At 37.9% G+C, this 14,129-nt stretch overlaps 1 protein-coding gene across 3 annotated transcripts in view; it reads left to right on the top strand.

Moving 5' to 3' along the window:
* The window catches only part of Rps6ka6 (ribosomal protein S6 kinase A6), a 130,902-nt gene that overhangs the window by 59,087 nt on the left and 57,686 nt on the right, over positions 1-14,129 (top strand). For 2 of the 3 annotated variants that reach the window (XM_051142408.1, XM_051142407.1), the window contains exon 4: positions 3,123-3,377. In XM_051142408.1, coding sequence (XP_050998365.1) covers positions 3,123-3,377 — 255 coding nt within the window. Of the gene's footprint in view, positions 1-2,915; positions 2,946-3,122; positions 3,378-14,129 lie in introns of those variants that run through there. The other variant, XM_051142409.1, reaches the window with a different exon arrangement.

The following is a 14,129-nucleotide window of genomic DNA, read 5'->3' as shown; positions in this document are numbered from 1 at the left end:
CCTTGTCAAAAATAAAGAAAATATAAATTTTATTTGTTTGTTTAAGACCAGGCTTTGTTATGTTGCCCTTGCTGCCCTGGCCTTGGACTGAAGCAGTCCTCTTCCCGCAGCCTGCTGAGTGCTACAAAATATGTTTTAATAAATTCCTATGAATGCTAAAATAATTTGTAAATACAATATTCCTGTAGAATAGTAACTTTAAAAGATGGTAGTTGTTAGCATTAGTTGTTTTTTAAGATTAAATTGCAGACAAGTATGGCTCATTATTCCAGCATTTGGAAGTTGAGGCAAGTGGATCATTGTGAATGGGAGGCCAGCCTGTGCTACATACTGACTTTTAAGCTAGCTTATGCTACAGAATGATTCTAAGACATTTTTCAAAAGATAATAACATAAAATGAAAGAAATACAATTAAATTAAAAAGAGAAAAGAAAAATACAAAACCACATAGGATGTCTGAGAAGGGAAAGAGGCAATAACATGTACATAGATTTTCCTAGAGTATGTCACCATGAATGGTGCATGTTAAGATGGAGGTGGAAAATGAAGGCAGATGGCAAAACACTTACATTCAGAGATACGAAGTTTAGACATTATACTGGAGATGATGGAGAATCTTTCAAGAACTTTGATCACTGGGTTAGCATGCAAGAGAGAGCTTAATCTTACATTCAGAAAGATTAGGTAAGGAGGTATATGGTCAAATCAAGAAAATATTATGAGTTGATCTGAAGCAATTCTAAGGATTCAGAACAACATTAACAATATTGAAGGGAGGCTAAATATTTATTACCTCAATAAAACTTATGAGAAATGAAGTCTTAGTAAAATCAGAGATTTGAGAACAGATTACACACACACACATACACATATTATTGAGATGTTTGAATGGTCATGTGCTAAAGAGAATGTTGAATGATGAAACACATAGGGAAGTTAAATTGTATTTGTTTACTTGGTGGTGAGAATTGAATGTAGCAAAGTGAGGTATGAGCAGCAAACTTGATTTCAAGAAAGTCTATGACTGGAGATAATTTTCGACCTCCTCAGCATATAGATAGGATTTAAACTATAAATCTGGTTTGGATAAGGAAAGAACTAGACAATTTGGGAAGACAGTGTGCTGGAGAGATGGCTCAGTGGTTAAGAACAGTCTTCTCTTCCAAAGGTACTGAGTTCAATTCTCAGCAACCACATAGTGGCTCACAACCATTTACACTGAGATCTGGGGCCCTCTTCTGGCCTGCAGACGCACATGCAGATAGAGCTCATAAAAGTAAATAAAGCTTTCAACATTTTTGGAGAGAGGGAAGTCAGAAGCTGAGTACTGAAGTTCCAGTGGTTGGAGATTATAAAGATGAATCATAATACACCAAAACAGACAAGAAAGCAATTCAGCGATGTAGGAGGAAAATGTACAGAGTTTTATTTTGGAGGGCAAATGAAGAAAATGCTTACAGAAATAGGGAAGTATAAATTGCAACAACTAATACTAAGTAGAAGTTAGAAACTATATTTTGTTGGTGGGACTATTCCAGCAGGACAAAAATAGGTGATGTGGAAGAGAGAAGAAAGAGTTCTAGTAAGCAATAGAAAAACAAGACTCAAGCTCAATGGAATTGGACTTAATTGCCAAACATAAATCTGTTAACTTCAGTGTACACACACACACACACACACACACACACACACATCCACTTTCAAGCTTTAAAGCCTCACAGTGTTGCAGAACCATATTCCTAGGGCTTTTTTTTTTATTATTTTAAGCAGAGTTAGAGGGCATTATTAGTAATTCGTATTTTAATTCACCTCCAACCTTTGTGTCCTCTTTGGTTTCTTAGCACTCCACAGCAGATGCTGAAATAAAGGGAAGGCGCAGCTCAGCATTCTTTACTAGCACAGCACCACAGCTCTGGAAGGAGAAGCCGAGAGGAGGGGTGTGTTATATGCAGCATGTTAGAAACCTCTCCAAGGTACTGAGCTAGTTTTGCTGCTGTACCAATTTCTTTCAAGACTCTAAGTGTCATAACTTTTTTTAACTTTAAGTAGTAAATGTTTTGCTGAGGGTTGTGATCATCCTCTCCGTAAGTAAGATGGAACTTAATTTGTACTCTGTTACATTACTAAAGCCATGGACAGTACATAGAGTAGCAAGGGAGTAAAGCACACCATGAAGAAGATTGAAACATTATTGTCACTACAGATCATATAATCTCCGTGGCGGGGAAAGCACTAGACTTTGTTGTTATGGGTAGAGTGTGTGTGTGTGTGTGTGTGTGTGTGTGTGTGTGTGTGTGTGTGTGGTGTGCACTTGTCTAGGGGCACGCAAGTGATTGAATCATTGTGAGGGCGACCCTAAGAAGAATCTTAAGCAAGATGAATCAGGTGGGGTGGGAGGGTGGGGAGCACGGGTGTACTGATTACTTTTAAATGCTTTATCTGCTGCCTGTAGCTTCTTGGTGGCTAGCATAAGTCTGACAAATCTCCGTCCTAATTGTAGTTGTTACTAGAACTGAAATGGGCGTGACTTGGTGTACAAGACACCTGTGTTTTGTTGGGCCAATCAAGCTGGCTCCTGGGCAGTGTCAGGACTCCTGAAGCTCTCTGCAAAGCCCCTGAGTTCCCCTATCCTATTTGGGAATCCTCCCGCCAGCCAGGCAGTTCGGTAGTCTTGGGAGGGCCTGCTGAGCATGTGTAGGGAGCATCGCGCATGCTCTGTGGAGTGGGCAGGTTTAGCAGGCTCGAGCTGTAGGCTTTACTACTGTTCGCCCGCCTCCCCCGCCTAGCACGCCCCCTCCCCTTCTTCCCGCCCCCCAGCACGCGCTCCCCGCAACCACCCCGCCCCTCCTCCCTAACTCCCCTCCACTTGGGGCTGGGGAACCTCCATTGACGTGCGGGTGACGCCGCCTCGCCACCGCCACGGGGGGTTCCAGGCGCCGCACAGGTAACGCGGCGGCTGCCGCCATATTGGCGGCGCTGGGAGCCGGGAGGGGGCGGGGGGAGCGGCGCGGGCGGCATGGGGGGCGGCCCCGCGGAGCTTGGCGGGGCGGGCGGCGAGAGCCGTGCGGCTTGCTAGAGGGGAGGCAGCACAGAGTTATCTCTTCTATTTGCACACCCACAGCGCCCGGGTACCCCTCTTCCCACGGTTCTGAGATACCCGCGGTTGGCGAGGTCAGCGGTCCCCGCACGCTGCTCTTGGTCTTCCGAAGAGGACGTCGCCGAGACAAGTCTAGGACCGGAATGCATGGTGGTGCCGGAGGCAGGCAGCGTCCATTCGAGTGCTTCTGAAGAGGCGATGCTACCATTCGCTCCTCAGGAGGATCCCTGGGACCAAGAAATGGAGGTGTTCGGCAGCGGCGGTGCCAGCGGTAGCGAGGTTAGTGTGGTGGGCGGGACCGGCTGGAAGTCTGCAGCCTTGGGTCCCGGGAGATCCTAGCCGGGAGGGAGAGCATGGTGCCTGCAAGCCACCCCCCCCCCATCCCCTTCCTGGGGGCCCAGACCTGGCTCTGGCAGAATGAGGGCGGGAAAGGGGACAGAACAACGAGCTGCAGCATGCAGAGCCAGTGCCTCTCAGCTGTGGCTTGGCCTCCGGAGCTCCAGAGGTGCGGCCACACTGGAGTTTGTTCTAAGTTTCTTTACTCACAACCTGAGGCGGGACTGGAGGACACGCGGGTTGCCTTGCCTGACTGTGCTTTCCCCACGCACCACGCCACCTCTGCTTTCAGAGAATTGGCGCTGAGGACCAGAGCTTGCTGTTGAACTCCCATGCTTTTTATTAACTCCGGGAAACAAAAACACACCAAGGTGACTAACTCTGGGGACTTTCACCCCAGGGGACAAGTGTTCCTTGGTAGCAGCATTCTCATTTCTTTGCAGCCTGTTTTCTTTCTTTTTTTTCTTCCTACCTGAAGTGGAGAAGAACTGGCAGCCTTTTATCTATGGGCAGGTGAACGGCGGCTGCCTGTTTTCAGCTCCCCTTACTCTTACTGCAGTTTTTACTTAGACCCTTCACCCTTTTCCAGTCTAAATACCTGACCCATTGGTGGGTACCAGAGGCAAAGCGATTCCCAGACCTTATAAGACCGATTTTAGTAAAGCTAAGCCAAGTTGAACCAAAATACTTCCGTTCTCCCCCTTTCCCGCCGTTCTTACTTCTGAAACTGTACTAGCTTGTGCTTTGCACTTGGGCTGTGTGAAAACTTATATGTGCACAGGTATTATATTGTTTTGTTACAAAAATCAGGCAACATTTAAACGCAAAAACCTAGCTATTGTGATAGAAAGTTGGATCATTTCCTAGCCACTTAATCATAAGCATAGTATTCCAGTAGAGGCCACCATACACCTCCTAAAATAGTTGAATACCAGTTTGATTCACAACAGAATGTTTTGAGGTAAGACTGAGAATCCTCAAAATCTCAAGGGTGAGCCTTTGTCTTCAAATACTGTTCCATCTTTAACAAGTATATACCTTGGATTATTGTATGGTTACTTGTCATTTTCCCCTTTACATCAGTTTAATTTAAACTGGTTAGATTGCATGTTAGAATAACTTACAATAAGAGATTTTGTGGAAATAAAATGAGAAGTACTCTGAAGTGGAACCCTTTATACAGATATGAAATATTCTATTCTTAAACTTAGTGATTCAAAGTGTTTTAATATTTTATATTTCTTAAGAAGTGGTTAAAAGTGAGATGAATGAAAATGTTAATTTTTCTTAAAATGTGGACATTCTAACTGCATGTATAAAATGTCTAGCCATACTATCTAAGGGGCGATTTTTGTTTTATTCATGAATCACAAGTACTTAATTTATATAGGAAGTAGGGATCTTAGGAATATCTACTATTTTATTTTTAGTCTTGATTGATCTTGAATGTAGTATTTCTAAATTGTAATTAGCACACATGATTTTTTTTCAGGATGTTTTAGGTATTGTAGAGATTTAACAATAGGTCTCTCTACCTCTGTAATTTGGAGAAATACTCCAGTGGAAATTGTTAAAACCTATGAAGTAAAACAAAAGGTGAAGGTAATGTGATGAAGATAGGATTTTTGCTTTCTTTGTTTAAGACCAGTAAGATTGTTTAGATTTAATCCTGCAAGTAACTTTATTAAAAATATTCTAGGTGAAATTTTAGTGCTACATGTTGGTAGACCCATTTTGTTTTTATTTCTTATAATATTCTCTTCATAAGAAAAAAATTTACTTTATAGAATTTATATTTATTTACATCACACCCTTTGATACTGGCTTTAGAAATTCTAGCTTTTAAGTTTGAACTTACAACCTCAACTGTAATAGTTTTTAGAACAAAAGTATTATCATTATATTGTATAATGTGAGTATATAAAAATGTTTTGGAATCTTTAAAGAAAATTTAGGCTCATATTTGTGAAATAATTTCTGTGTGTTACATACTGGTAAGATTAAATATGAATTATTAAATTACAGACACTCATGTATTTTGGAGTGTTTTTCACTATATTTTACCTTTCTTGCTTATATGAGCAGTTGACAACTTTAAAGTTATCTTTCATCAGTATATAAATTGGTTGTTTGACAATTTAAACATGTTTTCTCATGAGGAAATCATGGGCAGCAACAGTTTTATGTCATTGGACAGTAGATGATAAGCCTAATTGTTGTTTGAGAATTTTTCTTATGGGAAAATTTGTCAAGGTTTCACTCAAAAACTAGTTTGGTTCTAATGAATAGTGGAAAAATGGGCGTGTAAAAGGGGACTATGGGCTCCAATGGCTCCTGGGGGAAATTCTTGGAAACAGGGACATAAGATAAGAAAGAAGGTCTGGTTATGAGAGCCCTTTCAGGGACTCTCAATTAAGTCTGCTGGGAGTAACTTCAAAGGCCATCACCCCTCAGGCAGCTGCAAATTTAGCTCTTGCCTGGATTCTGTTAGGATCTGGAAAGAGGTATTATTGAGATAGTATTGGTTGCTACTGGGCAAGGGCCAGTGTGAATACCACAAATTCTTCCTGAATTAGTTCCATGAACATTACAGTTTGTATAGTAGTTTTCTTTTTCTGTGAGGGAATATTTGATTCTTTCTGGAAGAATTAATTATAGTATTTTAAAATTGCATATCACATAATAAATATTATACTAGAAATGTGGTATTTTATATTATCAATATATTTTTGTTGAAGGAAGTTAGTTTGGAGAGTAATTTAATTCACTGATGAAAGCAGTTTTAGGTTAAAGCTATAGCAATTAAAAATTTAACCAGGGTAGATTGAGAAGTCTTGCGATTTTAATCAATTTCCTGATACTAGTAGTAATAAAAGAAAGAATATGAGCATTGGAAGCAGATGAATTTATATTCCAGTGCCCCCTATAGATATGTGATAATGCATATTACCTTAGTATTTTAGACCTCAACTTCTTTGTCTATGAATGGGAAGAAAAATATTTTCAAAGGGGTTAGGTAAGAAATTCAGTATTAGGTTTAATATTCTTAGCAAGTTGACTTTTGTATATTATGTATAAATAACAGTTCCCATTATTTTATCATTGAATTTTGAAATACACACACACACACACACACACACACACACACTTGGGATTTAGATAGTTATAACTATAGCCCCAAGGCTTTCTATAAAGAGGTTTTAAGACCTCCCTAAATCTGTATCCAAATGTATTGAGGTTCTCACTTTGTATCTTTTTAACCACACACAGGATGATATAGAAGCAAATAGGAGGTCATATTTACGAATAATTAGAGGGATGAAAAGATACAAATTTTATTCTGTCAAATGGCTAATGAGGCATTTCAATTACATTCTGTTTTGTTAGTTTTTTGTTATTCTGTTTGGAATTCCTATAGTGAATATGGAGTACAATAATGTGAAATGCCTGAAGATACATTCTGAATCATATTCTTCCCTCATTGATGTCATTGAGGTGATCAAGACAGGAATTTGAGAAATTGTTATTGTAAATGGCATAAGATTATTAAAGAAGGTGTGGCAATGGCAATATGGTTTAGCAATAGATCTGATAAGGCCTTGAAAAAGAGGTTGGATTTGATCAGGGTATTATAGAGTGATAATATTTCATAGTGGTGAATGAAACAATTCAAATGGTTGCAGACAGTGTAAGTAAAACTATACTCACTTTGGAAAGGAGAGATGTAGGATCATTGGGATATAAGTCTGTGTTGTAGGAGTGGAAATATTTTATGAAATTGCATGAGTCCAGATTATATGGGTCTTTTAAAGCAAGTTTATAATTAATTTTGTAAATGTGAACTATTTTTTAGGACATTAAGTGACATCACATTTGTGCTTTGAAATATGATCAGTGGAATAGGGGAAGTACTAAATATGGTGACTATCAGGAGGCTGTTGGACTCAGAAAGAGAATGAGATTTTTTTTTTTTTGGAGATTTTACAGGGTAGTAAGATAATTGATTGGAGACATCTTGCAGAGGAAGAATAGGTAAAGCCTAGTAACTGATTAGATGTTGGGGAAAAAGAGGGTAAGACCGAGCAGCTGGCACTTGGATCTTGGTATAGTAGGTGTAACAGGTAGTTAATGTGTGCCTGCTCATATAAATCTATGCTAGTCAGTAGATTACTACAGATAGAAGAAGATAGAAAAGCAGAGTCAACTTCATTCCTCTCTCAAACAATAGCAGATTATTCTTATTTGGCCCTCTTTGTTATGGTTTAAAATATTTAGTACTGATGTACTTATTAGCTAAAATTATTCATGCTTTAAAATTTATCCTTATTCTTAGGTCATCATATTCATTTAAGGTGGTAAATAGTCATATATGCAGAATGCTTTCCTAGAATCAGGGAAAAAGTCAAGAAGATCTGAACTTCTTATATATATTGATTACACCCCCTTTCCCATGTAGGTTCCTTCCTGATTCTTCCAAGTTTATCTTTAAGCCAGTCTGGTGTGGAAATATTCAGGTCAGTTCATTCTAGGGCAGGGCCTCTACATTTCCCTACCTTGATTAATTCATCAAGAGAAGTAATCATTACTTTAATGTTCCACAATAGGGCCTACCAGTAGTGCAGCTGCTTTCTTGGACCAGATTATTTAAAACTGCCCCACTCATAATCTCTCTCATTTCTAATCTTGAGAAGGAAATCAAGATACTTTTCTTCTTCTTGTGGTTGTTTTCTTTTCTTGGTGCTATCATTGCATCTAGTGGCAGTTCTAAAAGACTTAGTAAGTGCATGGAATTCAGTACTTGTCAGGATTTGACATATCCTCACTTACAGTATTTCTTATGTTATGTACTGCTCCTGTTGATAGTTATTTCATGTGTACTTTTTTCTGATACAAGGTTTCTCTGTGGAGCTCTCACTGTCTTGGCCTCACTTTGTAGGCCAGGTTGGCCTGGAACACACAGAGATCCATCCGCTTGCCTCTGCCTCCAGAGTGCTAGGACTAAAGGCCTGTGCCACCACGTCCACTCCTGTGTACATTCTTAAAATTTTTGCTTAGATGGGAAAAGTGTTTCATGGAGAAGAGATCTAAGAGATAAGCTACTTAATCGAGGTTTTGCTGATCCTGAAAATTTGTGTTGTGAATTTTCATACACTTTACTGCTGTATTTTAATCTGCACATTTGAAGTCTGTCCTCCCCTCACACCCCAACCCTCTTGTGTGTGAGACAGAAAGCCAGTTTGCTGCCAGTGTTTTATTTCACAGAGTATTTGAGATGGTTTGTAGGAAATACAATTAATAAACTCTTGCTAGCTATTGAAATAGAAAGTAGCACATATATGGAAACAGTAGAGGGAGGATGGAAGTAGAGGGTGAAATAAAACACAGTTAAGCAAACTTTGGGTACTATGCATTTTAATATAATTGAATTATAAACTAGACCTTCAGATTTTTGTTCTCAATTCTGGTTGATTATTAGGTTAGCACATGTATTTTTTTTTTTTAAAGTTGCTCATGCTGTTGCTGTACTTTTTGATATGTTGATTAACTGTTTTGGAAAGGACCTGCTCATCATTTTCTAAATGATTACTGTATCCAGACATTGTAAAGAAAATGACTCTAGACCCCAAAAAAGTAAAAATAAAAATAGTCCTGCAGTTCTCATTAGCCAATAAGATAAAAAGTTAATTCCTAGGATAGCAATTAGAAAAATCAATTTTCTGTGAGTTATGATTTGCCCCTGAGTGTTTTTGTTCTGTTGTTTTAAAGCTGTGACTGGGATCAAAGGAGATGTTTGAGCTATTTTATATGCTAGTGCTTTTTGGTTTTTGTTGTTGTTGTTTTAAGATCTCTCTTTTTTTAATTTCTATTTATTTTTATTTTAATTTTTTGTTTTTGGGGACAGGGTTTCTCTGTGTAGCCTTGGCTGTCCTGGACTCCCTTTGTAAACCAGGCTGGCCTTGAACTCACAGCCCCCTGCCTCTGCCTCCCTAGTGCTGGGTGGGATTAAAGGCATGCACCACCATACCTGGCTCTTTTTTTTTTTTTTAAGATTTATTTATTTATTATTATGTATACAGTGCTCTGCCTGCATGTACACCTACGTGCCAGAAGAGGGCATCAGATTACATTATAGATGGCTGTGAGCCACCACGTGGCTGCTGCAAATTGAACTCAGGACCTCTGGAGGATCAGTCAGTGTGTACCCGTAACTCCTGAGCCATCTCTCCAGCCCATGCTGTTTAGCTTTCAGTGCTTTCCTTTTCCATCACACTAAAAGGAAAGTGGCACTGTTCTATCTTATTTAGATATGGTGTAGCCACATAATTAGAAAGTTATATTAGTCATTCTTCTGTCACTTAAAATATGTGAAAAAAGTAAGTCAAAAGGAGGAAAGATATTTTAGCTTCACAGTTCAGTTCATAATCATTTGGTCTCATTCTTGTGGTTCTGATCCAGGTAAAACATCATAGTGGGGAGGCCATGGTAGATCAAGTCTTCTTTCTGTCTAGCAAAAAGGGAGGGAGGAGGAAAAGAAAAGGGAATGGGAAATAGAGAAAGACAACACTTACTTTCAGGTGCACATTCAGCCACCTACTCCCCCCTACTAGGTCTCACCTCCTAAAGCTTCCACCACCTTCAAATAACACTATCACCTGGCAACTAAGTCTTTCACTTATGGATTTGAGGGGTATTTCAGATCCAAAACACATCAATATTAATTAGGTGAGGGAATGGTGGCCCTGTTTGATCAACAAATATCTCATTGGGGCTGGCTAGCTAAACAAGTAGAGGAATCACTTGTTTTCACTCACATTGTCAGGATTTCAGTCCATCATGGCAGGGAAAACATGAAGAGCAGGTAAGCTCATTGCTGTGAGAGTCTGGCCAATCAAGACTGTGAAAGAATACATGCTTAGAGCCTTTCAGAGGAGGCATATATGATGGATTTTCAGAAAAGACCAGATCATTTAGTAGATCAGATCTTTAAACAGTATTAATTTGGAGGAGATACTGATTTGAATAGAACTTCATTTTCCTTGGACAAATACTTATGAATGAAGTTGCCATGTGAAAGTTCTGGCTTCTTTGAATTTTTATTAGTACTTGATATTGCCAGTTAAGATTAACATATTTCTTCATTCTGATAGGTGTATAGTGGTATCATATTGTTTTTATTGATCTTGCATTTACTTTTTTATTTTTTATTTTTTTTATATATATATATTTTTTTTTATTAATTTATTCTTGTTACATCTCAATGTTTATCCCATCCCTTGTATCCTCCCATTCCTCCCCCCCATTTTCCCATTATTCCCCTCCCCTATGACTGTTCCTGAGGGGGATTACCTCCCCCTATATATTCTCATAGGGTATCAAGTCTCTTCTTGGCTATCTGCTGTCCTTCCTCTGAGTGCCACCAGGTCTCCCCCTCCAGGGGACATGGTCAAATGTGAGGCACCAGAGTACGTGAGAAAGTCATATCACACTCTCCAGTCAACTGTGGAGAATATTCTGACCATTGGCTAGATCTGGGAAGGGGTTTAAAGTTTACCTCCAGTATTGTCCTTGGCTGGTGCCTTAGTTTGAGCGGGACCCCTGGGCCCAAGACGCATGGGAGAATAGCAAAATAAAAGGATACAGAGGGTCCTAGAAACCTACAAGTAGAACAATATGATAGGCATTTACTTTTTTATAAAAGTACTGTTGGGGATTTTATTTTTGAAACAGTGACTTGTTATGCAAATTTTTTTCTATAGTGAAGTGTCTTTTTAAAGATTTTTGATATTTTTAAATTGACATGTGTGATTTCCTAAGAGTTTTGAGAGTTCTGGAAACAGGTCCTTTATCAAGTATTGACCTAAAATTTTCCCCTTTCATTCTGTGGCCTGTACTTTTATCTCTTAATTGACAGTAGAGGTTTTTAGTTTTAATGAACTCTAGTTTATGAATTTGGTTTTTTGTATAAGGAAAATTTGCCTGAATCTAAGGTCACAAAATATCTCTTTTTCTTTCATTGATGTTATTTGAAGTGTATGCCATTATTGGAGTTTCAATCCACTTTTGATTTTTATAAGTGATAGATACTGTAGATTAGAGTTTTCGTTTTTTTCTCATAATGATATATGGTGCTTTTATGCCATTAAAAGACTACCTGTTCTCCACTGAATACACTATTCAGAAATAATTTGGTCACATATGTCATCTTCAAAGAAAAAAAGTATTATTTAACCACGTGAGATTCTCTAGAAGCTCAGAAACATATAATAATATTACATTAAGTGTTCTGTAGCTAGAATACGTGAGTGTGGACTCTATCTCCTTCACTTATTTACTTGTGACCTTTGGTAAATTGTTGGAGGTTGGTCTGATGTATTTTGATGCTAATTACTGCTTGCTGTCTTTGCCCCACCTGTACCTTGCCTAAGAGCCTAACCTGTTTGACCAATAAAAGACCAACACTCCTAGGCAGGGCAAATGGGATAGGCATGGCTAAGGGTCCAGGTCTTGGGAAGACAGAGAGAATCTTGGGAGACAGAGACCGGAGGAGAGAAGAGGAGAGGAGAAGAGAGAAGAGGAGAGGAAAAAAGAGAAGAGGAGAGGAGAGGAGAGGAGAGGAGAGGAGAGGAAGAAGGTGGAGAAGCACATGGCTGGCATGGATGGAGATTTGACCCAGATGAAGAACATTAGCAAGTATATGGGATTATGGATGGGAGATAGCTTGATAGAAATTATTAGAAGTAAATGGCATGGGATTGGGGCAGGTATCCCATATGTGCCCCACTATGGGAAGTAGTTTAGGGGATTAATATCTGCCCTGCCCCAGGTTATCTAAGGCTATTTTAAACTATAATAGGTGTCTGTGTCTTGATTGTGATTGCTAGTGGGTTAGAAAATACTGTCATAATAATAATTATAGGCCTAATAATAAACATTATTAGGTCATACTGATAAATTAACCACAACAGTAAGCTGCGTAATGTAGGTGCTCTATATGTACAATTAGGATTAATGATAAAGTATAATGCATATAACTACTCAGAGTACCTTTTCTAATTGTGACTATTCAGTAAAAATGATTACTTTTAAATGTTTCCCATTTGCAGTCTAGGTTATTGAAGATTAGTAGATTTTCAAATTAAAAAATTAACTATTGGATGACTTTTGTACACGATGATTTTGAAGCATCCTGTGTAACTATGAAGTGATTATAACTTTTATTTATGAATTAGTTTTTCTTTAATATTTGATTTTCTGTATAACTTGGATTTTGAAACCTTTTCTTCCCAGTTTACTTATAGTAAGGCCTCTTCTTCTTTATGCTATTGCTTTTATACATCTGTTTTCTGTGTTAACTCAGATTCTACTTTGTATAGATTATTGAGTCATGATTTCCTCCATTTAACATTTTAACACCCAATTTTACTAATGAAAACATATTTTGGGCAATATTTCATCTTAAGCTAATAGTTGTAGTTGTAGTACCTTTCTCCCTGCAAAAACTCATTTTATTTTTCTCCATTATTTTTATGAAGTGAACAAAACACAGTATAGTATGTTTACAAGCTGTGATTTGGGGACGGGATTTTTTTAAATCTTGGAACTAGTTTGCTGTGTGTCCTTAGAAGTTAGTTAGTTTGATATTTTTTTTATTTGTAAGATAACAATTAGCATATTTATGGTTATTTTGAGATGGAAATAGAGCAGTTGAACATAATATATGTTTGATAAGACAGTAAAGTTTATTTTGAACAAAATAAAAATGTATATAACATTGACCAAGTTCTTTAACCTTTAACTCAGTAGACAGTTATACTCATTTCATATTCTCAAGGCATTATAATGTAATTGTATATGCATTATATCTCTAAGAGGTTATTACATTGAGAAGAATTCCTACAAAGAATACCATGTATGTAGAAAGATTTTATGTAAATGAGTACTCATTTATGCCACATATAGTACAGTATGTTTCTTTGCAAATAAATTTTCCAAATGTGTATGCCGTAGCTCTTATAAGACTGGCAAGATGGCATATGCCTTGGATTTTGGAATACATTTACCCCATTCAAAAGTATTCACGTCATTAGCTCTGATGTCAGCTAAGCACAGTAAACAAATTCCTGCTGGGATCGAAAGCAGATCAGTTTTTTTTTTTTTTCCTGTCATTAAATGAAATTTAAAAACCTAGAAGGTCCTCAAATGCATTTGGATGTGTATTGTATGGATATGCTTACTATATAGAAGCAATCTAGTACTGCTTAGTAGTATTTTACTCATATAAATAATGTATAATGATTTTTAGATTGGTTTTAATTCCAAATATTATTTGATTTTCACTCATTTATCAAATGAATAGTATCTGTTTATAATGCATAAGGTATGGTGGTTGTTTGGTAGGCTTCATTGTGTAGTTTTCCAGAGTTTTGCCTGCCTTTATAACTGAAGACCAGTGTGTGTGTGTGTATGTGTGTGTGTGTGTGTGTGTGTTCGTTCATTCATTTATAATCACAAGGAACTGTCTAAATAGACAGTGTATTATGTTACAAATACCAACAAATTTAGACCTACAGAAAGTTTTAAAAATACTTTTGAGGTGTTAATGGTTTTAGTTTCTCATAGATTAAGTGATACATTTTACGCTTTTGCTTTAAAAAGTAGTAGTAGTAGATTTTTTCCTACTTAAATAAGCTGTCA

Source organism: Acomys russatus, chromosome X (assembly GCF_903995435.1).
Source record: "Acomys russatus chromosome X, mAcoRus1.1, whole genome shotgun sequence".
Classification (NCBI taxonomy): domain Eukaryota; kingdom Metazoa; phylum Chordata; class Mammalia; order Rodentia; family Muridae; genus Acomys; species Acomys russatus.
This window is presented reverse-complemented; position numbering and strand designations above follow the sequence as displayed.